Below are 26,848 nucleotides of genomic sequence, written 5' to 3' on the forward strand. Positions count from 1 at the left end.
TGTTAGTGGTGCTTTAGAATCATAGAAATCTACAGCTCAGATGAAGGCCATTTGACCTGTTGTTTCTCTTTAAACGAGAAGTTGTGCTGAGTTTCTCATCACCACTTTTTTCCTGGAACAATGCAAGTTTCTCATCAAACCTGCTTTGCGAATTATCAATGGAATCAGATTCCACCATCTTTTCAGGTAGAGTGCTCCAGATCCTGACAATTCAGTGAAAAAATTACCCTAATTTTACCGCTCTGATCTTTGGTTATTGATCCACGCTAGAGGGAATAGTTTTTTTTTTAATGTATCTGCTCCATTGAAAATTATCTTGAAAACCTCCATTAGGCAACCCCGTAACCTTCCCTGTTACATGGAGAACAGTCTTAACTATTCCAATCTCCTGGTAAACTTCCTCTGTACGCTTTCAAATGTCTTTACATCTGTCCTGTAATAAGGTGCCCAGAACTGTCTACAATGCTCAGCCAGTGATTTATCAAGTTTCACTTCTCTCCACAACGATAAAACACCGTTTGTATGCATCTCTTTACTAATAAGATCTGTACAATAAATAACATCCATGTTCACAAATTGAAAATATTTCACAACAAATATTTATATTACACTGGAATTTACAGTAAACTGACTAGTACAATGCACTAGGCCTGTCTACATACAAATGGAAATACCTTACTATCAGAATTATACAAGGTATTTTGCCCTAGGCGACGACACGGGGTCAAATTCAATCCATAATTTAATGCTAATTGGTAGGTAAAGTAACTGTAGTCACTACAACTTCAATCAGTAAAATAGTATTTAACCCACACTGAACTAAAATCATATTTCCACAAACCTGTTCTACTTGGTATACGAATTAGTACTGAAAAGTTTGGTTGAACTACAGTATATCGTTGATTACCTGACATCCTTTTTAAAGCAGGCAATAAAACCTGATCTTCGAATAATTAAGTACAACACTCCAACCAAAAGTGAAGGACTGACAGATTTTCTTTCTAAAAACAGCTTCTCAGTGTATCAGTAAATTTACATGATCTCATAGAAAAATGGGACTGCTGACCTGAGAATCACAGACACAAATGGTTTACATAACTGTAGAAGCACCTCAAGACAAATACATTATTAAAATGTATACAACTGGTACAAGATTGCAGAAACTACAACTTTTCAGGAACAATAAAATTGTGGTTTCTGTACATCTTTTGAAACCACAAACTCTTGGAATTAAACACATATGGAAAAATCTTACTCCAATTCAATTTGACAGAGGTTTTTTAGAGATCAGAGATATATTCTCTTTGAAACATATAGTACTAAGAATACTGAAATCTGAATTAAAGAAAATACAGGCTATGTAGTGTATCCGCTGTTTAACCAGGCAATTCAAAACACCTTAGCAACATTGTCCTTTGAAATGTATTTCAAAAGCTTAAGTTCCATTTGCTTCTGTGAACATCTGTTCGATATTTTCCTCCTGGCTAAATTATGATGTACACATAATACTAAAATTGGATTGGTACTCATTCAATATAATTTTCCCTTTTTTCCTTAGATGCGTCAATATAGAGTTACTGATTCAACATATTGTACTTTAGATACACCTCAATGTTCAGTCTCAATATTGGCGAGTATGTTCCAAAAACTACAGGCAGAATTATCATCCAGAAACAGTTTATCTTCATACTCAAAAAATAGTGTTCAACTTTCAAGTTGCGTTGAAGGTTCGCTACATTCAATAAGGCAGATAGGTTGTATTGAAAGCTGAGTTTCCCACAACAATCTTTAGTGATATGGAAGTAATTCTGATTTCTTTGTAGTCCACAGATGTTCCCAAGACATAGCATTTAGAAATGTGTGCAGCGTCTTAAAACAATTAAAACTTTGCAGATAAGACATTTGAACAGGCACTGAAAGAATAAGAGTTCATTAGATCTTCAGAAGATTGTCTGAGCGCAAAAGTACTCTATGGATTCATTTTCGGTCTGGGGACAAAAACAAGAAAAACCATCATCGGTTGAATTTCTTTGCTCTACACTTAAAAGGTAGATGTTCATGCTAATTTATATTAATATTTCAAAGAACAATACAGCACAGGAACAGGCCCTTCGGCCCGCCAATCCTGTACCAATAAATTTCATACCAATAAATTTCTTTCTACTTGAAGAACCATAAACATCCATTGTAAATACTTGGCAGTTAATAAAGATAAACATCAATTCAAAAAATATAGTTTCGGGGTTTTAATTCTTGGGGGTCTTTGTGACTTGCAATGAAACAGGCCAGCAGAACCTCTTGAAAATAAAAAGATGGAAAAACAAGCAAAGGTGAACTGTGTAAGTTAGGGTAGGTTGACTTCCCACTTACGTAGACGGGTTCCAAAAATAAAACAAATTCCATTCACCTTGGATTCAGTGAATTCAGCCTCAGTGCTGTGTCTACAATAACCACAAACTGTGTTGCATTGTCATCACAGCAATATGACAAGACTCTAAAAATGTACCTGGAAAACATCAACTACTTCAAAGAGAGTTAAGTGCTGTCAATTTCCAACTCAACACTTCAAAACCACTCAAAGGGGTGATGGAATGTATTTCTTTGAAGTGGTTGATATTTGTAAAAATTGTGGTTACAGCACTTCAGAGTTACTCATCCATGAAGGAAGATGAATGAAGCATGGCTAACAGCTGTGTTCGTGAAAGCTGTCAATCACAGACCACTATGATTACATTAATTGGATTATATTCATGGAGTTTAGAAGAGTGAGAGGGTAACTCATAGGAACTTGTAGAATTCTAAAAAGATTAGACAGGGTAGATTGAGAAAGAATGTTCCCAATGATGGGAAAGTCCAGAACTTTCGGGGCAGCACGGTAGCCTTGTGGATAGCACAATTGCTTCACAGCTCCAGGGTCCCAGGTTCGATTCCAGCTTGGGTCACTGTCTGTGCGGAGTCTGCACATCCTCCCCGTGTGTGCGTGGGTTTCCTCCGGGTGCTCCGGTTTCCTCCCACAGTCCAAAGATGTGCGGGTTAGGTGGATTGGCCATGATAAATTGCCCTTAGTGTCCAAAATTGCCCTTAGTGTTGGGTGGGGTTACTGGGTTATGGGGATAGGGTGGCGGTGTTGACCTTGGGTAGGGTGCTCTTTCCAAGAGCCAGTGCAGACCCGATGGGCCGAATGGCCTCCTTCTGCACTGTAAATTCTATGATAATCTATGATAAACTAGGGGTGATAGTTTGAGGATAAGGGGTAAACCTTTTAGGACTGAGGTGAGGAAAAACTCCTTCAGAGAGTGTGGTAAATCTGTGGAATTCACTACCACAGACAGTAGTTGAGGCCAAAATGTTGTGTAATGTCAAGAAGGAACTGGCTCTCTAGCTTCCAGTCAGGAGTCCCATTTCTGGGGGGGACTGTGGAGGGGGGTGGGGAGGTTTTTAGTTAGGGGTCTCTGGCGGAGGAGGTCTCAGGTGGGGTCTCCTGATCCAGGGGAGTCTCTGGGGGGGGCCTCCCTATCTAGGGAGTCTCGTTATCTAGGAGTCTGTGTGGCCGTTTCTCCCTATCTGGGGGGTCTCTCTAGGGGTCTCTGAGGGGGAAGGTCTCCCTATCTGGGAAGTCTCTGGGTGGGGGGAAAGAGTCTCCCTATCTCGGGGGTGAGGTCTGGTTGGGGAAGGTGTGGGAAGGCCATGGATTGTGGGGGCGGGGAATCCCTCGGGTGTACTTTGGAGGCAACTCCCTTGAGGGATTACCCTCTTGGCCCACGACAAGGTCCACCATGCCAGGGCCACGCTGGGCAATACCAGTGGTAATCCATGCCCATGTGATTCCCGGCACAGAGAACCACGATGACCCGGAGACTCTGGTGACAGGTCCACTAAGCATCCTACTGCGGAGTGCACAGGCGCAAACCCTGATCTCCCTGCCAGGAAAGGGGAGGGAGTGGGTGGAACATAGCGGTCGGTTTGGCACTCAGTGCAAACCTGAATTTCGGCAGAATGCCCGATTCTCCGCCCGATCGAGATCCGCATTGCCGGCGCCGGTGAGCGGAGAATTCAACCCAATGCCAAACTCAGTTGTTAATACACTAAAGACAACAGTTAGGGGAGGCAGTGGCATAGTGGCATCATCACTGGATCAGTAATCCAGAGACCCAGGGTAATGCTCTGGGGCCCTGGATTCGAATCCCTCCAGGGCAATTGGTGGAATTTGAATTCACCAAAAAAAATCTGGAATTAAAAGACTTAAGGGCAGCACGGTAGCATTGTGGATAGCACAATTGCTTCACAGCTCCAGGGTCCCAGGTTCGATTCCCGGCTTGGGTCACTGTCTGTGCGGAGTCTGCACATCCTCCCCGTGTGCGCGTGGGTTTCCTCCGGGTGCTCTGGTTTCCTCCCACAGTCCAAAGATGTGCAGGTTAGGTGGATTGGCCATGATAAATTGCCCTTAGTGTCCAAGATTGCCCTTAGTGTTGGGTGGGGCTACTGGGTTATGGGGATAGAGTGGCGGTGTTGACCTTGGGTAGGGTGCTCTTTCCAAGAGCCGGTGCAGACTCGATGGGCCAAATGGCCTCCTTCTGCACTGTAAATTCTATGATCTATGATAACCATGAAACATTGTCAATTGTCACAAAAAAAACCATCTGGTTCACTAATTTCCTTTAGGGAAGGAAATAAAGTACAAAGAAGAATGCAGCACAGCAACAGGTCCTTTGGCTCTCAGAGCCTGTACCGGTCATGATACCACCCTTGGCCAAAACCCTCAGCACCTCCTTCTGTCGTAACCCTCTATACCCATCCATGTATTTGTTGAGATGCCTTCTGAATGCCGTTAAATGTATCTGCTGCCACAACGTCCCCTGGCAACACATTCCAGGCACTCACCAGCCTGTGTAAACAAACCTGCCTTGCACACTTCCTCTAAACTTTGCCCCACAGACCTTAAACCTATGCCCCCTGGTGACTGGCCCTCCACCCTGGGAAACAGTGCCTGCCCATCCACTCTATCCATGCCCCTCATAATCTTGTAGAATATTTATCAGGTCACCCCTCAGCCTCCGTCATTCTAATGACAACAGTCCGAGTCTATTCAGCCTCTCCACATAGCCTCCAGACCAGGCAACATCCTGGTAAACCTCCTCTGGACCCTCTCCAAAGCCTCCACATCCTTCTGGTTGTGTGGCGACCAGGATTGTGCGCAATATTCCAAGTGCTGCCTTACCAAGGTTCTATACAATTGTAGCATGACTTGCCAGTTTTTAAACTCGATGCCCCATCCAATGAAAGCAAGCATTCTGTATGCTTTCTTGACTACCTTGTCCACTTATGTTGCCACTTTCAAAGATCTGTGGACCTGAACATACAGATCTCTCTGACTTTCTATATTCCTACGAGTTTTGCCATTTACATTATATTTCCCCTCTGTTATATCTACCAAAATGCATTACCTCACATCTGCTGGATTAAACTCCATTTGCCATTTCTCTGCTCAAGTCTCCAACCTATCTACGTCATGTTGTATCCTCTGACAATCCTCAACACTATCTGCCACACCACCAACCTTGGTGTCATCCGTGAACTTATTAATCAGACCAGCTACATTTTCCTCCAAATTGTTTATGTATACTAAACAACAGAAGCCCCAGCACAGATCGCTGTGGAAAACTACTAGTCACAACCTTCTATTCAGAAAAACACCCTTCTGCTGCTACCCTTTGCCTTCTGTGACCGGGCCAGTTCTATATCCTTCTTGCTGCCTCACCTCTGATCCCGTGTGACTTCACCTTTTGTACCAGTCTGCCATGAGGCACCTTGTCAAATGCTTTACTTTTTAAAAAATGTAGTTAGCCCAATTCATTTTTCCAATTAAGGGGCAATTTAGCGTGGCCAATCCACTTACCCTGCACATCTTTTGGGTTGTTGGTCTGGCTGGGCCAGATTTACTGTTCATCCCCGAGGGCACTTAAGAGTCAACCATATTGCTGTGGATCTGGAGTCACATGTAGGCCAGACCAGCTTAGGACGGCAGATATGTTCTGGCTATCACAGAAACGTGGTTAAAGGGCAGGATTGGCAGCTGAACGTTCGAGTATATTGATGTTTCAGGAGAGATAGAGGGGGATGCAAAAGTCGTGGAGTAGCATTAATGGTTAAGGAGAATGTGCAAACTCCACACAGACAGTGACCCAGAGCCGGGATCGAACCTAGGACCTCGGCGCCGTGAGGCTGCAGTGCTACTCACTGTGCCACCGTGCTGCCCTGTCAAATGCTTTACTGAAGTCCTGTAAAGAACATCCACCGCCCTCCCCTTATCAATCATCTTTGTCATCTCCTCAAAAAACTCAATCAAGTTAGTGAGGCACGACCTCCCCTTCATAAAACCATGCTGTCTATCGCTAATGAGTCCATTTGTTTCCAAATGGGTATAAATCATGTCCCTGAGAATTCTCTCCAATAATTTACCGACTACTGACGTGAGGCTTGCCAGCGCATAGTTATGGATTATCCCTGCTACCTTTCTTAAACAGTGGTGCCACATTAGCTATTCTCCAGCCCTCTGGGATCTCACCTGTAGCCAATGAGGATACAAATATGTCAGTTAAGGCCCCAGCAATTTCCTCCCTTGCTTCCCTCAGTATTCTGGGGTAGATTCTATCTGGCCCAGGGGACTTAACTATCTTAATGTCTTTTAAAACACCCAATACCTCCTCCTTTTTGATGTCAACATGACCCAAACTGGCCACACACCCTACCCAATAATCTTCCACAAAGTCCTTTTGATTTGATTTATTGTCACATGTATTAGCATACATGAAAAGTATTGTTTCTTGCATGTTGTACAAACAATGCATATTGTACATAGGGAAGGAAGGAGAGACTGCAGAATATAATGTTACAGTCAGAGCAAGGTGTAGAGAAAAGATCAACTTAATACGAGGTAGGTCCATTCAAAAGTCTGATGGCAGTAGGGAAGAAGCTGTTCTTGAGTCAGTTGGTACGTGACCTCAAACTTTGGTATTTTTTCCTGACGGAAGAAGGTGGAAGAGAGTATGTCCGGGGTGCGTGGTGTCCTTAATTATGCTTGCTGTCTTTCTGATGCAGCGGGAATTATAGATAGAGTCAATGGATGGGAGGCTGGTTTGCATGATGGACTGGGCTACATTCACGACCTTTTGTAGTTTCCTGCGGTCTTGGGCCGAGCAGGCTCCATACCTATTTTCTTTGCTGAACACTGTGCAAAGCACTCATTTAGTACCTTGCCCAATTCCTCTAGCTCAACACATAGATTCTCCCCACTGTCCTTAAGTGGTCCAATCCTTTCCCTGGCCACCCTCCTGCTTTTTACATATGAATAAAAAGCTTTGGGATTCACCTTAATCCTATTTGCCAAGGACTTTTCATGATCCCTCCTAATTTTCTGCTAAAGTACCTTCCTCCTTTCTTTATACTCAAAGGTTCTGACTGTCCCTACCCTTCTAGACCATACAAAGGCCTCCTTTTTCTTTTTGACGAGGTTCACAATATCCCTCATTATCCAAAGCTCCCTAAACTTCCCATACTTATCCTTCGTTCTCTCAAGAACGTGACTTTCCTGAATCCTAATCAACTGTCGCTCGAAAGACTCCCACATGTCCGATGTTGCTTTACCATCCAAGAGCCTCACCCAATCCAAATTCTTCAATTCCTGAATAATGTTATCATAATTTACCTTTCCCCAGTTTAGCACCTTAATGCGAGGGTCATCCCTATCCAAACGTACCCTAAAATTTACGGAATCGTGGTCACTGCTCCCAAAATGTTGACCTATTGAAACCTCAACCACCTGTCCAGGCTCATTCTCCAATATCAGGTCCAGTACTGCCCCTTCCCTGGACTATCTACATATTTCATCAAGAAGCCTTCCTGGATACACCTTACAAACTCTGCCCCATCGAAGTCCCTAGCACTAAGCAAGTCCCAGTCAATATATGGGAAGTTACCCTGCTACTTTTGCACCTAATCAAAATCTCCCTACCCATCTGCTCCTCTTTCTCTTGCTGGCAGTTGGGGGGCCTGCAATAAACCCCCAACATTGTGATTGCCCCTTCCTGTTCCTGAGCTCTACCCAGATTGCCTCATTGTATGAGCCCTCTGAGGTGTCTTCCCGCAGTACGGCTATAATATTCCTCTTAACCATTAATGCTCCTCCACCTCGGTTACATCCCCCTCTATCTCTCCTGAAACATCTATATCCTCCAACGTTCAGCTGCCAATCCTGCCCTTCCTTTAACCACGTTTCTGTGATAGCCAGAACATCATCTGCCGTCCTAAGCTGGTCTGGCCTACATGTGACTCCAGATCACAGCAATGTGGTTGACTCTTAAGTGCCCTCGGGGATGGGCAGTAAATCTGGCCCAGCCAGCGACACCCACATCCCATGAACGAATAATAAAAAAAGAAGGAAAAAGAAGGAAAAGTGAAGAAATTCCAGTTCTGAGATACTAAAAAGCTAGTGAGGGACGTTATAATGCCTTATAATTTTTTTAATGAGAATACTTGAAGGGACATAGTGAAAGCAGGGAAAAGGTGAAATAAGTAAAAAAACAAACCTTAAAGAAATACTTACCAAACCACATAAAAAAGACAGGATACAATTGTGTGCAATTGTCAAGAACATTACAAACCTTTCATTTCACTTTACCCAAGATTGGTCTCTCTAGGTATGGCAGTAATAGGAAGTTATCATAGAATTTACAGCGCAGAAGACCATTCGGCCCATCAAGTCTGCACCGGCCCTTAGAAAGGGTATCCTATCCAAGCCCACACACCCACCCTATCCCCATAACCCAATAACCCCACCCAACCTTTTTGGATACTAAGGGTAATTTAGCAAGTCCAATCCACCTAACCTGCACATCTTTGGACTGTGGGAGGAAACCCACGCAGACACAGGGAGAACTTGCATAGACAATGGCCCAAGCCGGAAATCGAACCTGGGACCCTGGAGCTGTGATTCAACTGTGCTTACCACTGTGCTACCGTGCTTCCCTTATAGAGGATTTAGAGCTACCATAAGGAAAAGAAGAGAGTTGTAGGGCTGATAGAGAGATAGGAAGGGCCAAGCCATGGAGTGATCTTAAAGCAATGACAATTGTAAAATAAAGACCTGGCCAACAAAAATAGGAGAATGTTTCTTGGTACACATTAGGCTATAGCAGCACAGTTTTTGCATGAGCTTGAGTTGGGTGCAAGGTGTGAGGCTGGTCAGGACAGCATTGTGTTCAGAAGGTAACAAATACATGGATAAGGATTTTGGCACAGAACGCTAAAGCAGGGTTATGCAGACTTTCAAGAAGTATGAAGAAGTTGAAAACTGGAATTAAGGGACTGAACTTTTTTATTTTTCTATTGAAAGACATGGATGAAATCAAGATGCAGAGATTTAACCAAGAGACCTGGAGCTGTGTGCATTGAGGACATTTGATCTGAAGGAGGTTGACGAATGTGGTGTGATGTTATCAGTAAATGAGTGAATAGGTTAACTATTAGGATCTATAAAAACATCCAAATATGTTATGTGTATTCTTTTAATGGCTGTATTGCATTCATAACATTCCTGAACACATATTAACCAGACATACAGTTGCCTTAAAGTATAATTACTTTTAAAGTGATATATTTATCATGGTTTAAATCAGGTTACAGCCTGAGGAGCATAAAAAAATGGTGCAACACACAGCAGCAGCGTTAAGCTTCTTCAAAGTTATTCTCATTTCCAAATGCACAAGTAGAAGCAAGTTCAAAAACATCAATATGCAGTCAACTAGGAGATTTTCATTTTAAAGGTTAATCTGCCTCAAGTAAACTATGCTTGCACTTCTTGCACTTACACAAAAATGTAATGGATTTTCAAACAAGCACCAGTTACCAATCTGCAAATGGTAAATATCCATTAAGAATATAATCTTATACCTGCGCCTCATGAACAACAATTAGTTCCTTCCTCCTGAGAAACACCATGCATAGGAATGAGGCTTTCACACTGCTCGCTGTCCTCTGGAGTTCTGAAAAGAGGTTACACTCATTTATTTATTAGTTGGTTACTCATTGTGCAACAGAATCTGAGAAAGGTTTGAAATGCTGTTTGTTGAAATGAAACACCGAAGTAAATGTCAAAGTACAATATCAGTTTGTTAGGACAACACACGTAATGGAAGTTAAAAATTATTTGCTTCCATGTGCATATAAAGAAAAGTTAACCTTCAATTATAATAATACATTGCAACTTAATTTATTTCCATTAGCTTTAAGTTATGGTTAGTGATGAAACATTTGTAATGAAGACAACTCCAAAAGTCTTGCAAGTTGAAATTACTCAAAAGAAAAATACATTTTACTGAATTGCTCCAGGTACCTAAATGCTAAAAGAAGACAACAACATTTATTGGTGCCACTGGATCACCGCATATTATTATTTACTCTTATTATTTAGAGTTAGATGTTCTGCCATTAATAGGCTTTGCCATGGTTGTATCATCAACTCTCTCTAAAAGCTGAGTATGCCTGCTTTTACGTGGGTTTGACAAGGTAGTTACACGAAGGATGTTTCTCCTGGCTGCTGATCTAGAATCAGGGACACAGGCTGGGATTTAGCAGCCTCGTCGCGCCTGGCGAGAATCCGTTCAAGGCGGTTTGTTCGTGGGAGCAGTCTAAATCGGGAATCTCGCCAGGCGCCTAACGGTTTATGATTGAACCAGCCTGCTCCCGTTGGTAGGCTCAGGAACTTGCCTAGGTGCGGCAAGAAGGCAAAAACCACCAATAAAGGTCAATTTCCATCTCACTGCCAAGGTCTTTGGTCTGAGGGGAGCAATGAGCGTGAGAGGAGGGATGAGGGGGAATATGGAGGGTGGGGGTTGAAGGGCAGGCCTTCAGAATATTGGGTGTTGCAGGGTGGGGGTCCTGGAAAGGGAGAGGCCAAAAGGGGATGCAGGACGGCCTGAAAAGGGAGTCCCTCAGCGGCCCCATGGTGGGGTGTCCTCCCCAGTGGCACTGCGATTCAATAGAGCTGCTGGCCTCAGATTGGCTGGCAGCGCTAAGTGGTTAGGACTTCCAACCCAAAGTCCTTGATCTTGGGCGTCGGCCTGCCACCGGGCCATCCCTAAAAGATACGACGTGGAGCTCCCGTCGCTCTCCAGTCGGCGGCCAACATCCCTGTTGCTTCCACAAGGTTCTGCCCTTATAGTCAGTACTAACCAGGAATAAAATCTGGGATGCTCAGATCTTTATTGGGCTTCATACTAGACCATGTGCTCCGATAAAAACTATTGGGGAAACTATAACAATATTACGTTTTCCTTATTAGATGATTTAATTTTAATGCAATCAAATTTTAAATGCTCTTCCATGTATTCCTTCAAGTAGCTTGCTGACAAAAGTAGAACTATTATAACTTTCAGCTTTTGCTTATTGGAGACTGTATAACTTAACAGAAAATGTTAAAAATCATGCTGAAAATAGACCAAATTACATTTACAACAATGGGAACAAACCTTCTGGCTGACATGGGAATTAATGCTGTTTATTAATTTTGTTAAATAAATCAATAAAGAGGATGGTGATTACTTTCTGGAAGGAAAATATGAATATTTCAGATCAAATCAAATGTTTAATCATAGCACTTAGTCGGACAGTTGATTTTTCCTTCAACAGTCTACACATGCCATTTTATTAAATGGCACTTCCTTAGTCCACTCTGGAGTTCAATAAATATATTGCCCATTATGCTATTTGAAAAAGTAAAACTATTCACATTACCTAAAGACACAGGATTTTACACATTTTACTTCATCTGACAGATATTCTAGATGAAGCATTCAGTATGGTTTCCACTACCTGTTTAAGTTTATAGAAGATTAAGAGGTGGAAAACTTATCGCTGGCTGGAATTAGACCTAGTAAAAAGGAAGGATGTTGGGGTCTACCCCAGGACATTGCTATAGGAGTTCCTTAGGGCAGTGCAAAAAGAACTTAGAACATTACAGTGCAGTAGAGGCCCTTCGGTCTTCGATGTTGCGTCGACCTGTGAAACCACTCTAAAGCCCATCTACACTATTCCCTTATCGTCCATATGTCTATCTAATGACCATTTGAATGCCCTTAGTGTTGGCGAGTCCACTACTGTTGCAAGCAGGGCATTCCACTCCCTTACTACTCTCTGAGTAAAGAACCTACCTCTGACATCTGTCCTATATCTATCTCCCCTCAATTTAAAGCTATGTCCCTTCGTGCTAGACATCACCATCCGAGGAAAAAGGCTCTCACTGTCCACCCTATCTAATCCTCTGATCATCTTGTATGCCTCAATTAAGTCACCTCTTAACATTCTTCTCGAAGACCATAAGTAATATAAGCAGGCACAGGCCATTTGGCCCCTTGAGTTTGCTCCATTTAAAAAGATCATGGATGATCAGATCGTGGCCCAAGATTAACTTTGATTCTTCTAAACTCCAATGAGTAAAGGGCCAACCTGCTCAACTTTCCTCATAAGACAACCCCATTATCCCAGGAATCAATCCAGTGAACCTTTCAGAACAGCGTTGAATACAAATATACCTCTCATTAAATTAAGGAGACCAAAACAGCACAATACACCTGGTGCGGTTTCACTAATGCCCATATAGTTGCCGCAAGACTTGCCTATTTTTATACCCTATCCCCCTTGCAATAAAGGACATCATTCTATTTGACTTCCTACTTCCTTACTGTACCTGTATGCTAACATTTTGTGAATCATGTATGAGGACATCAAGATCCCTCTGTACACTAGTATGCTGTGGTCTCTCCATTCAAATAATATTCTACTTTTCTGTTCTTTTTGTCAGTGCACAGCCTCACATTTTCTCACATTGTTCTCCATCTGCCAATTGTTTGCCCACTCGCTTAACATGTCTATATCCCCTTGCAGACTAAGTTTTCCTCACAATTTGGCTTCCTACATATCTTTATCCTATTAGCAAATTTGGTCTCAATACACTGTACCTTCATTAAAATTATTAATATAGATTGTAAACTGAAACCCCAACACTGATCTTTGTGGCACCCTACTAGTTAACAAGAAAATGACGCATTTATCCTGACTCTCTTTTTATCATTAGTTAATCAATCCTCTATCCATGTTAAAATATTATCCTAACATCCTATCTTGTGTAGAAACATTCTATGTGGCACTTTATCAAATTCCTTTTGGAAATTCAAATACACTACATCTACTGGTTCCTCTTTATTCACCCTGCTTGTTACATCCTCAAAGACTATTATACATTTATCAAACAAGATTTCCCTTCACAAAATTATGTTGAATCTGCTTGAATTATGATTTTCTAAATGTCCTTCTACTACTTCCTTAATAAAGGATTCCAGCATTTTCCGAATGGTAGATATTAAACTCACTGGCTTACAGTTTCCTGCTTTTTGTCTCCCTCCATTCTTGAATATGGCCATTACGTTCATAGTTGTCTAATCTGCTGGGACCTTACCAGAAACTTGGAAATGTTGGAAGATTACAACCAATTCATCTACCATCTCTGAGACACTTCTGTCAACATCCTGGGATGCATATCATCAGGTTCAAGCGACTTGTTCATCTTTAGTCCCATTAGGTTTCTTCGTACTTTTTCTCTAGTGATTGGGATTGTTTAAGTTCCTCTTGATTTTTTACTATTCTTGAGATGCTTTCGGTGTCTTCCGCCACAAAGATAAATACATATACTTGTTCAAATTCTCCACCATTTCCTTGTCTCCATTATTAATTCCCCAGTCTCATCTTCTAAGGGATCAATGTTTCCCTTAACTATTGTCTTTGCCATATTCCTGTAGAAGCTCTAACTGTCTCTTTAAATTTCTTGCTAGTTTACTCTCATAGTCCAATTTATCTAAACATTTTTAAAGTGATCCTTTGATGGTTTCTAAAGGTTTCCAACTTCTTTTTTTTTTAAACAAACAATTTTATTGAGGCATTTTAGGCATATAGAAAAATGACATTGTACAGTACAATCAAAAAAAGTCAAGACACAAATTCCACATTAAACAAAATGAAAACCACGGCTCTGTTCACGCACAGACCTGCCTCAATATCCCCCTACTCTACTCTACCCTAGCCGCACCCCCCCCCCCCCCCCCACCCTGCTGACGCTTACTCCTCTGCGAAGAAGTCAATAAATGGCTGCCACCTTCGGGCGAACCCTAATAGCGAACCTCTCAAGGCGAACTTGACTTTTTCTAGGCCAAGAAAGCTCGCCATGTCCGATAGCCATACCTCAGCCCTCGGGGGCTTTGAGTCCCTCCATGCTAACAGTATTTGGCGCCGGGCTACCAGGGAAGCAAAGGCCAGAACATCGGCCTCCCTCTCTTCCTGGACTTTGGGGGCTGTTTAGCACACTGGGCTAAATCGCTGGCTTTGAAAGCAGACCAACGCAGGCCAGCAGCGTGGGTTCAATTCCCGTAACAGCCTCCCCGAACAGGCGCCGGAATGTGGCGACTAGGGGCTTTTCACAGTAACTTCATTTGAAGCCTACTTGTGACAATAAGCGATTTTCATTTCATCTGATAAAAGTTCATATTTTTTCTTTGTTCTTTGAAGTGTAGAAGATTGTAGTTTAGTTGGGCAGCATGGTCGGCACGGGCTTGGAGGGCCGAAGGGCCTGTTCCTGTGCTGTACATTTCTTTGTTCTTTGTTCTTTGACTCCCGGGTCCTCCGAAACCCCAAAGATTGCCACCTCAGGGCTCATTACCATCCCAGTTTTCAACACCCGGGACATGACATCTGCGAATCCCTGACAATACCCCCCCACCCCCCCCCCCCCGGGTTTAGGGCATGACCAGAACATGTGTACATGGTTAGCCAGCCCTCCGGCGCATCTAGCACACTTGTCCTCCAGCCTGAAGAATTTACTCATCCGGGCCACCGTCATGTGGGCCCGGTGCACGACCTTAAACTGGATCAGGCTGAGCCTGGCGCACTGGCGCATGTTGCGGTCGTGTTTACTCTGCTCAGGCTCTCTCCCCCCCCCCCCCCCCCCCCGAGCTCCTCCTCCCACCTAAGCTTCAGGTCCTCGGTCTGCGTATCCTCAGCTCTCATTAGTTCCTTGTAGATGTCTGAAACTCTACCCTCTCCCCTAGAAACTATCCTGTCCTGCCCCCCCTTCGGTGGGTGACGTGGGAAGGACGTCATCAGTCTGCGTACAAAATCCCTCACCTGCAAGTATCTAAAGTCATTCCCTCTCGTCAGCCCAAACTTCTCCTCCAGCGCCCTCATGTTCGGAAAGCTCTCTTCCAGGAACAGATCCCCCATCCTCACAATCCCCGCCCTCCTCCACAGTCGATACCCCCCGTCCATGTTCCCTGGGGCAAATCGGTGGTTGCTGCAGATTGGGGTCCACACCGATGCTCTTATCTCCCCTACATGCCTCCTCCACTGGCCCCAGATCCGAAGAGCCGCCATCACTATCGGGCTGGTAGAGTACCGTGCCGGCGAAAATGGCAGAGGCGCCGTGACCAGGGCTGCTAAGCTAGTGCCCCTGCACGAAGCAGCCTCCATCCGCTCCCAAACCGACCCCGCACCCACCATCCATTTCCTTATCATCACTATGTTGGCCGCCCAGTAATAGTTGCTGAAGTTCGGCAACGCCAGCCCCCCTTCTCCTCTGTTCCTTTCAAGCTTCACTCGCTTCACCGCGGGGACTTCCCTGCCCATACAAATCCCAGAATAATTTTATTCAGCCTCTTAAAGAAGGACCGCGGGATAAAGATGGGGAGACACTGAAAGACAAACAAGAACCACGGGAGAATCGTCATCTTAACAGTCTGCACCCTTCCCACCAATGACAGCGGGAGCGCATCCCACCTCCGGACTTCCTCCCTCACTCGTTCCACCAGTCGGGACAGGTTGAGCTTATGCAACTTGCCCCAGTCCCGTGCCACCTGAATCCCCAAATATCGGAAACTCTCCCCCACTAGCCTGAACGGCAACCCCTTCAGCCTACTCGCCTGCCCCCTCGCCTGAATTACAAACAACTCACTCTTAGCCATGTTCAGTTTGTATCCGGAGAACCGGCCAAATTCCCTCAGGGTTGCCATAATACCGTCCATCCCCACCATTGGTTCCGATGCATATAACAGCAAATCATCCGCATATAACGAGACTCTATGTTCCACTCCCCCCCCCAGACCAGCCCTTTCCAGCCCCTAGAAGCTCTCAGTGCAATTGCCAGCAGCTCTATGGCCAGCGCAAACAGCAGTGGGAGAGAGGGCAGCCCTGTCTTGTCCCACAGTGCAGTCTAAAGTAGTCCAATGTCGTCCTGTTTGTCCTCACACTCGCCTCCGGTGCCTCATACAATAGCCTAACCCAGTCGATGAACCCCCCCTCCCCCCCGAACCGTCCTAGTATCTTCCACGGATAATCCCACTCGACCCGATCAAAAGCCTTTTCAGCATCCAGGGATACCACTATCTTTACCTCCCTACTCAAGGTTTCCAACTTCTGACTTAACACTGATTTTTGAAGCAGTGTTTGCCTTTCCTCCAATTCAATTATATCCTTAGCTTCCTTAGTTAGTCAGGGATAATTCATCCATCTCATAAAGCCTTTCTTTCTCCATGGAACGTACGGTAAAATATATGCTTAAAAGCCTGCCACTGCTTATCTTACCCTTTAACCCAGTTCCCAAGTTTCTCACCTTCAAACTGAATGTGACATTCGAGCATGTTATGATTACTCTTCCCCAGAGTATCCTATACTGTGAGATCATTAAGTAATCCTGTCTCATTATGCTAAAAAAGCCTGTTCACTGGTTGGCTCTATAAAGTATTATTCAAATAAACTGTTCTGAATTCACTTTATGAACTCATGCTCCAGGTTACCTTTGCCAATTTGATTCATCCAATCCATATGAAGATTAAAATTACCCAAGATTATTCAGTGACTCTATTGACTCTCCTCATCTCCGTCCAAACTGATTCTACATTTGATTTTCTAAGCCAGATAATTTCTCACTCCTGCACAGATCTTATTTATTAACAGAGCCACCCCATCTCCTCCTTTTTTTATCCTTTTGAAATGTCAAATATACTTGAATAATGAGTTTTAAGACATTGTGACGATGCAACCACATCTCTTTTTCGGCTATTATATAACACCCACTTATGTATATTTGCCCCTCCAATCCTTTTTGGAATGCTTCATGCATTTCGCAAAAGAGTCTGTAATTCTGTCTTAATAGCTTTTTCCCCCACTCTGACTCTATTTTCTGTTTCACTTGTACACTTTGGGCAGGATTTTCCACGCACCCCGGTAGCATGTTTTGCAGCGGCAGAGGCGGCCTGCCAACAGGGTTTTTCGTTCTCTGCAACCCCCCTGCGCCCCCCCCCCCCACAAAAAAACCTGCGGGACCAAGACATCCCACCAGTAAGGATGGCTGGAAAATTCCGGCCTCTGTTCTTTCCTATCACATTCCGGCTATCATTCCTTGTAATGCTACCTACATAATTGCCTTGTACTTTATCACTAACTTTCTAAATCGTCCCTCCCGTTTTTTAGTTTAAAACCCCCATATAGTGAATCCTATCCCAATGGAACAGTTTCATCGTTCTTCAGTGGTGCCAATGCCCCATGAATTGAAACCCATTTCTCCAACAATGTAATTTAGGCCACATATTTAACTCTTCGATCTTATTTACCAATGCCAATTTGCACGTAGCTCAGGTAATAATTCAGAGATTACTGTTTTTGTGGTTCTACTTCTTAATTTAGCCCCTAGCTGCTCAAATGATATTGGCAGAACCTCTTTCTTATTCCTACCTGTGTTATTGGTGCCTATGTATACCACAACTGAATCCTTCCCTCACAAGAACCCTCCCTGAACTCTGCCACCAGGCAGACAACACAGCCCTAGGGATTTGCTGTCTTGTCAGCAAGAGCCATATTAATCCCCTTAACTCTACCCCCTCTATTCCATTCATTTTTACTCCTCCAACTTGAATGTTCCCCTGACCCACAGTGCTGTGGTCAGTTTTCTCACCCTCCCTGCAGTCCTTGCTCTCATCCACACAGGCTGCAAGTGCTTCATGCCTGTTGAATAAGTACAAGGGCTGAGAATCCTCCAATACCACCATTTGGATCACCATATCTACCTCATTATTAGTCATACTCTACTATCCCTGACAGTGGAGCAAATATGAAGTACATAACCCAAGAGGTGTGACTGCCTTCTGGAACATTACATTTCTCCTCCCTGATACATCAGAGTCTGAAGTTTGGACTTCAGCTCATCAACTGAGCCAATGATTCTTAAACTGCAGATATTTACTGCAGGTATAGTTCCTGTGGATAAAATGGTGTCCAACAACGCTTACATTCGACAGCTGCAACACATCACCTGCTCTGCCTTTGAGTATTTTATTTTGTTTAACTAATTAGGGTTTCAAATTTTTAAATTAATAAAACTCGAGTGACACTCGATTCTCCTTAGGGCAGCACGGTAGCATAGTGGATAGCACAATTGCTTCACAGCTCCAGGGTCCCAGGTTCGATTCCGGCTTGGGTCACTGCCTGTGTGGAGTCTGCACATCCTCCCCGTGTGTGCGTGGGTTTCCTCCGGGTGCTCCGGTTTCCTCCCACAGTCCAAAGATGTGCAGGTTAGGTGGATTGGCGATGATAAATTGCCCTTAGTGTCCAAAATTGCCCTTAGTGTTGGGTGGGGTTGCTGGGTTATGGGGATAGGGTGGCGGTGTTGACCTTGGGTAGGGTGCTCTTTCCAAGAGCCGGTGCAGACTCGATGGGCCGAATGGCCTCCTTCTGCACTGTAAATTCTATTCTATGACATTAAGTAGTTTAACTAGCTACTTTTTAAACTTTAATAAACTTTTTAAAGCTCCTTGGTCCTAGTTTAAAAAACTGCTTTTGTTTCGTGAAACAAATTGCACAATTTGCTGAGTCACCTCCTGTTCACCGAATTGATAGCCCTAGACTCAGCTTTCAGATCTAATTTTTTCTTTTTCCCTCTCTCAGACTGCTCCTTTTCACGTAAAAGACCAGGGGCGGGATTCTCTGCTGGCTGGATTCTCCGTTTTGCCAGCGCCCAGGGGTTTCCCAACGGCGTGGGGCTGCCCCACAATGGGAAACCCCATTGACCAGCCGGCGAAACGGAGAATCCAGCCGGGGGGTCGGGGCAGAAATGTGGCGTGGCGGGGCGGAGAATCCAGCCCCAGAACAGAATCGCTGTTAAGTATTCCATTGAGCTAGCTAACTACTAAGCTACCTAGGCCCAACTATCTTCAGCTGATTCAATGACCTTCCCTCCATAATGAAGTCTGCAGTGGGTTGTTTGCTGATGATTCACCACTCCTCAGTTAATGAAGCAGTCTGTGCCTGCATACAACAATGTTCAATGAATGTACAGGCTTAATCTAATTAGTGGCAAGTAACATTCATGCCATACAATTACCAGACAATGACCATTTTCGAGAAGTGAGTCTAAGCACTTGCACATTCAATAGCATTATCATCATGGAGCCTTCCACCACTAACATCCTTGCGGGTTCACCATGGACCATATATTTAACTGGACCAGCATATAAATAGTGTGGCTACAAGGGCATGCCAAGGGCTGAGTATCTTGAAGCATGTGACTCATTTTCTGACTCCCCAAAGTTTTTCCACCATCTGGGAGGCACAACTGTAATGGAATACTCTTGAATTACCTTTTTGACTGCAACTCCAACAACACTCAAGAAACTCAGTACCATCCAGAACAAAGCAGCCTGCTTGATTTGCACCCCACGTATCACCTTAAACATTCACTCCTTACACCACCAGAACAACAACATATTTTATATACCATCTACAAGATGCACGGCAGCTACTTGACAAGTCTTCTTCAACCGCATCTTCCAAACCTCTAGCATCTGCTGGCTAAAAGAACAAGGCAGAAGATGCATGGATGTGTCCACCACCTGCATGCTCACCTCAAAAGTCACATATCATTATGACTGGCCTGGAAATTATTCGCCATACCTTCATCATTGCTGGGGCAATTTCTGGAACCCCCGGCAGGACAGCACTGCGGTGTGCCTAAATTACATGGACTGCAGTGGTTCAAGAAGCCACCTCATTGCCAGAAATGTCCACATCCCACAAATAAAATGGATAATGGGCAAACAATCTCATTTTGTTTTTCCAGCCCTCAGTAAAAATGCATGGCCTAGTGGTCTGGCTAAAAATAGTTCAGAATTATGCCAAATACAAATAATAACATGCAGATTTAGCACAATAACCTGGATAAACCGGATTGAAATACAGTTTAAAAATAAATTCAAAGTCAATTTTAAAATGAAGGTATGGACTCACTTATGGTTTATTCACTAAAGGTTTCCAGCCTACACGTTACCAAGAAGACTAATCAAGGGCTTCCGAGTATAAGAGAGCAGTGATAACTGAATTGGATGATGCTATGATTTAGACAATGATCACTAATCAATCAGGCTTGGTTTGAAATGTATTGAGGATTTCCTTTGTATGCTGGCTGTAAGGGTCTTTAAATTAAATTAGTTTGAGGAGTTTCAATCCAGCACCTACTTTTTTAAATATAAATTTAGAGTATCCAATTCTCTTTTTCCCAATTAAGGGGCAATTTAATGTGGCCAATTCACCTACCCTACACATCTTTTTGGATTGTGGGGGTGGATTGCTGACATGGGGAGAATGTGCAAACTCCACACGGACAGTGACCCAAGGACGGGATCGAACCCGGGTCCTCTGCGCCGTGAGACAGCAGCGCTAACCACTGCGCTACCATGCCTCAATCCAGCACCTACTGATCAGAAAGTTAACTGCCAGCCTGGATTATATTTAACAGAAGCAATACAAACTTTATATTGAGTGTAGTAGCACAGTCGGTTAAACAGCTGGCTTGTAATGCAGATCAAAGCAGCAGCGCGGGTTCAATTCCCGTACCAGCCTCCCCGAACAGGCGCCGGAATGTGGCGACTAGGGGCTTTTCCCATAACTTCATTGAAGCCTACTTGTGACAATAAGTGATTATTATTATTAGTAGTACAATTGAATTTAAAATCATATGTGTTTGCAACACAGAAAAAGGCTGGTCAGTCCATTGTGTTTGTGCTGTTATGCCCTTTCTCTATAGTCCTATATTTTCCTGTTTCCTCATGTACCCGATGTACCATTATAAAATGCAACGCAGTCTTTCAACACTCTCTATGGCAAAGCATTCCAAGTTCCATCTATACTCTGAGTAAAGAAATTTCTCCAAATTCACATTCTTGTAACATGAAATGCATTTTAAGTAGCTTCCTTACGTCCCAAGAAGTTTGTAAACATCATTTTAATTGCTAGTATGAAGCATGTTTGGTGCCTTTTTATTGCCATTAACAGCTAAAACATGTATAAATAGAAAGAGTACTGCATCAGTATAACCCAGAACTGCTGGTTCCACATTGCTCTTGGAAAGTTTCGATCTTAAATGAGTGCCTGCAGTATACATAAAGAAAAGCAATACCTCTGAATGCGATGCTTCCTGCATATAAATGCAAATATCCGCCTAAGGCCAACCATTACTGGATCCCAGTTATTATAGTGACATAAAAGAGTTGCAATGAAGAAAGAGAGGAAGACTGGAACTGATCCTGCAAATAATAACCAGGAAAACTCCACCTAGAAAATTAAAAAATAAAAATTTGAATTTATTAGAAGGTGTAATCTTTTTGTCTATATTTTTAAGTTCAAATTGCTTAAACAGATGTAGAGATACATTTTTAAAGCATTATACAGTGCCATACATAAAATATTATAAATGTTGTTTTATAGAGGGAAAACAATTCAGTATAGCATCCATTATTACAATAAGATATTTGGTATTAACTCCTTGACACCAGCTTGCTTGTTGAAACCCAGCAGAAATTTAAGGTTAAATAAAAATAAGTTGTTCAAATCAAGAAATAGTGAATCTTACAGAATGGTTCAAGTCAGTATAGAAATAATCCATTTGGCCAAACTGGTCTGTGTAAGTGATAATATTCCATTGGAGCCACCTCCAAATCTACGACTTCTCACAATGCACCTGCAACCCTCTAATTCTTCATTGGCCATGTGCATTAAGCCTTCCTTAAAGCTCCAATGCTACCTGTTTGAACTATTCCATATAAGACATAGGAGCAGAATTAGGCCACTCGGCACATTTAGTCTGATCCGTCATGCAATCACGGCTGATATGGCAGCAAACTACACGTTCTAACCACTCTGAGAAGAAATTCTTCTAAGTTCTTCAGTTAATATGTCAGTGGCTATGTTATATTCATGATCCCTGAGGGCTTCTTAAAACAATATGTAAACAGTCCAACTAGGGAAGGGGCGGTACTGGACCTGGTATTGGGGAATGAGCCCGGCCAGGTGGTAGATGTTTCAGTAGGGGAGCATTTCGGTAACAGTGACCACAATTCAGTAAGTTTTAAAGTACTGGTGGACAAGGATAAGAGTGGTCCGAGGATGAATGTGCTAAATTGGGGGAAGGCTAATTATAACAATATTAGGCGGGAACTGAAGAACATAGATTGGGGGCGGATGTTTGAGGGCAAATCAACATCTGACATGTGGGAGGCTTTCAAGTGTCAGTTGAAAGGAATACAGGACCTGCATGTTCCTGTGAGGAAGAAAGATAAATACGGCAATTTTCGGGAACCTTGGATGACGAGTGATATTGTAGGCCTCGTCAAAAAGAAAAAGGAGGCATTTGTCAGGGCTAAAAGGCTGGGAACAGACGAAGCCTGTGTGGCATATAAGGAAAGTAGGAAGGAACTTAAGCAAGGAGTCAGGAGGGCTAGAAGGGGTCACGAAAAGTCATTAGCAAATAGGGTTAAGGAAAATCCCAAGGCTTTTTACACGTACATAAAAAGCAAGAGGGTAGCCAGGGAAAGGGTTGGCCCACTGAAGGATAGGCAAGGGAATCTATGTGTGGAGCCAGAGGAAATGGGCGAGGTACTAAATGACTACTTTGCATCAGTATTCACCAAAGAGAAGGAATTGGTAGATGTTGAGTCTGGAGAAGGGGGTGTAGATAGCCTGGGTCACATTGTGATCCAAAAAGACGAGGTGTTGGGTGTCTTAAAAAATATTAAGGTAGATAAGTCCCCAGGGCCTGATGGGATCTACCCCAGAATACTGAAGGAGGCTGGAGAGGAAATTGCTGAGGCCTTGACAGAAAACTTTGGATCCTCGCTGTCTTCAGGGGATGTCCCGGAGGACTGGAGAATAGCCAATGTTGTTCCTCTGTTTAAGAAGGGTAGCAAGGATAATCCCGGGAACTACAGGCCGGTGAGCCTTACGTCAGTGGTAGGGAAATTACTGGAGAGAATTCTTAGAGACAGGATCTACTCCCATTTGGAAGCAAATGGACGTATTAGTGAGAGGCAGCACGGTTTTGTGAAGGGGAGGTCGTGTCTCACTAACTTGATAGAGTTTTTCGAGGAGGTCACAAAGATGATTGATGCAGGTAGGGCAGTGGATGTTGTCTATATGGACTTCAGTAAGGCCTTTGACAAGGTCCCTCATTGTAGACTGGTACAAAAGGTGAAGTCACGGGATCAGGGGTGAGCTGGCAAGTTGGATACAGAACTGGCTAGGCCATAGAAGGCAGAGAGTAGCAATGGAGGGATGCTTTTCTAATTGGAGGGCTGTGACCAGTGGTGTTCCACAGGGATCAGTGCTGGGACCTTTGCTCTTTGTAGTATATATAAATGATTTGGAGGAAAATGTAACTGGTCTGATTAGTAAGTTTGCAGACGACACAAAGGTTGGTGGAATTGCGGATAGCGATGAGGACTGTCTGAGGATACAGCAGGATTTAGATTGTCTGGAGACTTGGGCGGAGAGATGGCAGATGGAGTTTAATCCGGACAAATGTGAGGTAATGCATTTTGGAAGGTCTAATGCAAGTAGGGAATATACAGTGAATGGTAGAACCCTCAAGAGTATTGATAGTCAAAGAGATCTAGGAGTACAGGTCCACAGGTCATTGAAAGGGGCAACACAGGTGGAGAAGGTAGTCAAGAAGGCATACGGCATGCTTGCCTTCATTGGCCGGGGCATTGAGTATAAGAATTGGCAAGTCATGTTGCAGCTGTATAGAACCTTAGTTAGGCCACACTTGGAGTATAGTGTTCAATTCTGGTCGCCACACTACCAGAAGGATGTGGAGGCTTTAGAGAGGGTGCAGAAGAGATTTACCAGAATGTTGCCTGGTATGGAGGGCATAAGCTATGAGGAGCGGTTGAATAAACTCGGTTTGTTCTCACTGGAACGAAGGAGGTTGAGGGGCGACCTGATAGAGGTATACAAAATTATGAGGGGCATAGACAGAGTGGATAGTCAGAGGCTTTTCCCCAGGGTAGAGGGGTCAATTACTAGGGGGCATAGGTTTAAGGTGAGAGGGGCAAGGTTTAGAGTAGATGTACGAGGCAAGATTTTTACGCAGAGGGTAGTGGGTGCCTGGAACTCACTACCGGAGGAGGTAGTGGAAGCAGGGACGATAGGGACATTTAAGGGGCATCTTGACAAATATATGAATAGGATGGGAATAGAAGGATACGGACCCAGGAAGTGTAGAAGATTGTAGTTTAGTCGGGCAGTATGGTCGGCACGGGCTTGGAGGGCCGAAGGGCCTGTTCCTGTGCTGTACATTTCTTTGTTCTTTGTTCTTGTTCTGAACTTATCAATAAGTGAAAACAGTTTCTTCAAATCTACTCTATTAAACCACTTGATCATTTTAAACAGTGGTATCAAGTCTCCTTTTAGCTGCCTCTTTTACAAAGAATAAAAGATCCCTAGCCTGCTTAATCTTTCTCCATAGGTATATCCTGCTGATTCATCCTTGCAAATCTTTTCTGTACTTTCTATTCCTTTCTGTGTTATGGATTTGAAAATGAAATGAAATTAAAATTGCTTATTATCACAAGTAGGCTTCAATGAAGTTACTGTGAAAAGCCCCTAGTCGCCACATTCCGGCGCCTGTTCGGGGAGGCTGGTACGGGAATCGAACTGTGCTGCCGGCCTGCCTTGGTCTGTTTTAAAAGCCAGCGATTTAGCCGAGTGTGCTAAACCAGCCCCTATTCAGAACTGAACGATATTCCAAATGCGAGGTAACTAAGGTACTATAGAAATGTTTACTGCCCGCTTTGTATTGAATCCCTTTTGCAAAAAACTTTTGTTTGCTTTATTTATGGCCTTACCAACCTGCATACCACCTTTTAGTGATGCATGTACCAGTATTCTCAGCTCTCTTTGATCCTCTACTTAATTTAGATCCTTTAGATCCACCATGGGGCAGCACAGTGGTTATCACTGCTGCCTCACAGCGCCAGCGACCCAGGTTCGATTCCGACCTTGAGTGACTGTGTGTGTGGAGTTTGCACACTCTCCCCGTGTCTGGGTTTCCTCCGGGTGCTCCGGTTTCTTCCCGGAGTCCAAAGATGTGCAGGTTAGGTGGATTGCCCATGCTAAATTGCCCCATGGTATCCAAATGGTCATGGGGATAGGGTGGGGGAGTGGGCATAGGTAGGATTCTCTTTCAAAGGGACAGTGCACACTCGATGGGTCGAATGGCCTCCTTCTGCACTGTAGGGATTCTATAGGGAATCTAACTCCCAAAGTGTAAGTGCTTCCTTATTCCTCCTACCAAAATATATGACTGCACATTGTTATATTAAACTTAATTTACTATTTATCTGTAACTCTTAAAGTCTGCTATGTCTTTTGTATTTTGATGCAGCTCTCCGCATTATTAGCTTTATTTTCCCTCCTCCCTCAATTTGCTATCATCTACAATTTTTTACCCTGTATCCTCCGAGCTTCAATTGGGTGAGCAGCAGTTTTCCCAGCATGATCCCTGCAGGGCACCACTTTCCACTTATCTCTAGCCAGAAAATGTCCTCATCTCCAACAAACCGTTTTCCGTTTTGTAGCCATCTTTCAAACCATTCTGCTACCTGGACCGCAGAACTCTGCCTTTTGTTAATGAAGGCCCTCCGAATGTTTATGCACATCTTTTTGATTGTATTACATTTGTCTCCTCTTTGAGAATTCTTCAAAGAATTCAGTAAGGTCGAATAAACTTGATCTTCTTGTTTGAAATCTGAAGATATTTTCAAAGTTGCATGCTCACACCAGATCTAATCCTTTAGCAAAGATCTAGTATTTTTTTCTTTATTCTTATTTCTTTATTCTGTTATGGGATATGGGAGATACTGGCATGGTCAACAATTGTTGTCCATTCTTTGAATTGAAATGACGTTTTCTATCATTTTAGAGGGTACTTTAATAATCTTTATTGTCATATGTAGGCTTACATAACACTGCAATGAAGTTACGCCACATGCCGCCAACCAAACTTCCATCAGTTGATATGATGGGATTTAAACCTGTGTCGCCAGAACATTAGTCTGGGCCTCTGGATTACCTTGTCGACTACACCAACGTCTCCCTTTGATTCTTAGCCCTACGTGATATCTACTCTCCATATTGCAAAATTTAGCAACATGTAGCAAATAACAATCATTTTGGGGGTGCTTCTTACACTATTTGGAAGGAACCCCAATCAACTGAATATTACTTTGTGAACTGATCGATCCAAATCTTGGGAATGCCATGGGGAAAACAAAAGTAATTCCCACCCTGCCACTTTGCCTGCTGGACATGGGTGATGGAGGTATTTGAAAACAGGGGTGAGAATTTTAAAACCCAGACCTTGCTGAACCTGGAGCCAATGTAGGTCAGCAAACAAATAGGAGATGAGTGAAAGGGACCATGTACG

At 43.5% G+C, this 26,848-nt stretch overlaps 1 protein-coding gene across 8 annotated transcripts in view; it reads right to left on the bottom strand.

Moving 5' to 3' along the window:
- Positions 1 to 581: 581 nt before the first annotated feature.
- The window catches only part of LOC140388542 (solute carrier family 35 member F5-like), a 191,310-nt gene continuing 165,043 nt past the window's right edge, over positions 582 to 26,848 (bottom strand). For all 8 annotated transcript variants that reach the window (XM_072472938.1, XM_072472980.1, XM_072472957.1 and 5 more), the window contains 3 exons: positions 21,545 to 21,699; positions 9,949 to 10,040; positions 582 to 1,988 (listed from right to left, as the gene is read on the bottom strand). In XM_072472938.1, the coding sequence (XP_072329039.1) occupies positions 9,956 to 10,040; positions 21,545 to 21,699 (240 nt within the window). In that variant the 3' untranslated portion in view covers positions 582 to 1,988; positions 9,949 to 9,955. The remainder of the gene's footprint in view (positions 1,989 to 9,948; positions 10,041 to 21,544; positions 21,700 to 26,848) is intronic.

The sequence above is a fragment of the Scyliorhinus torazame genome, chromosome 2 (assembly GCF_047496885.1).
Source record: "Scyliorhinus torazame isolate Kashiwa2021f chromosome 2, sScyTor2.1, whole genome shotgun sequence".
In the NCBI taxonomy this organism is placed as follows: Eukaryota; Metazoa; Chordata; class Chondrichthyes; order Carcharhiniformes; family Scyliorhinidae; genus Scyliorhinus; species Scyliorhinus torazame.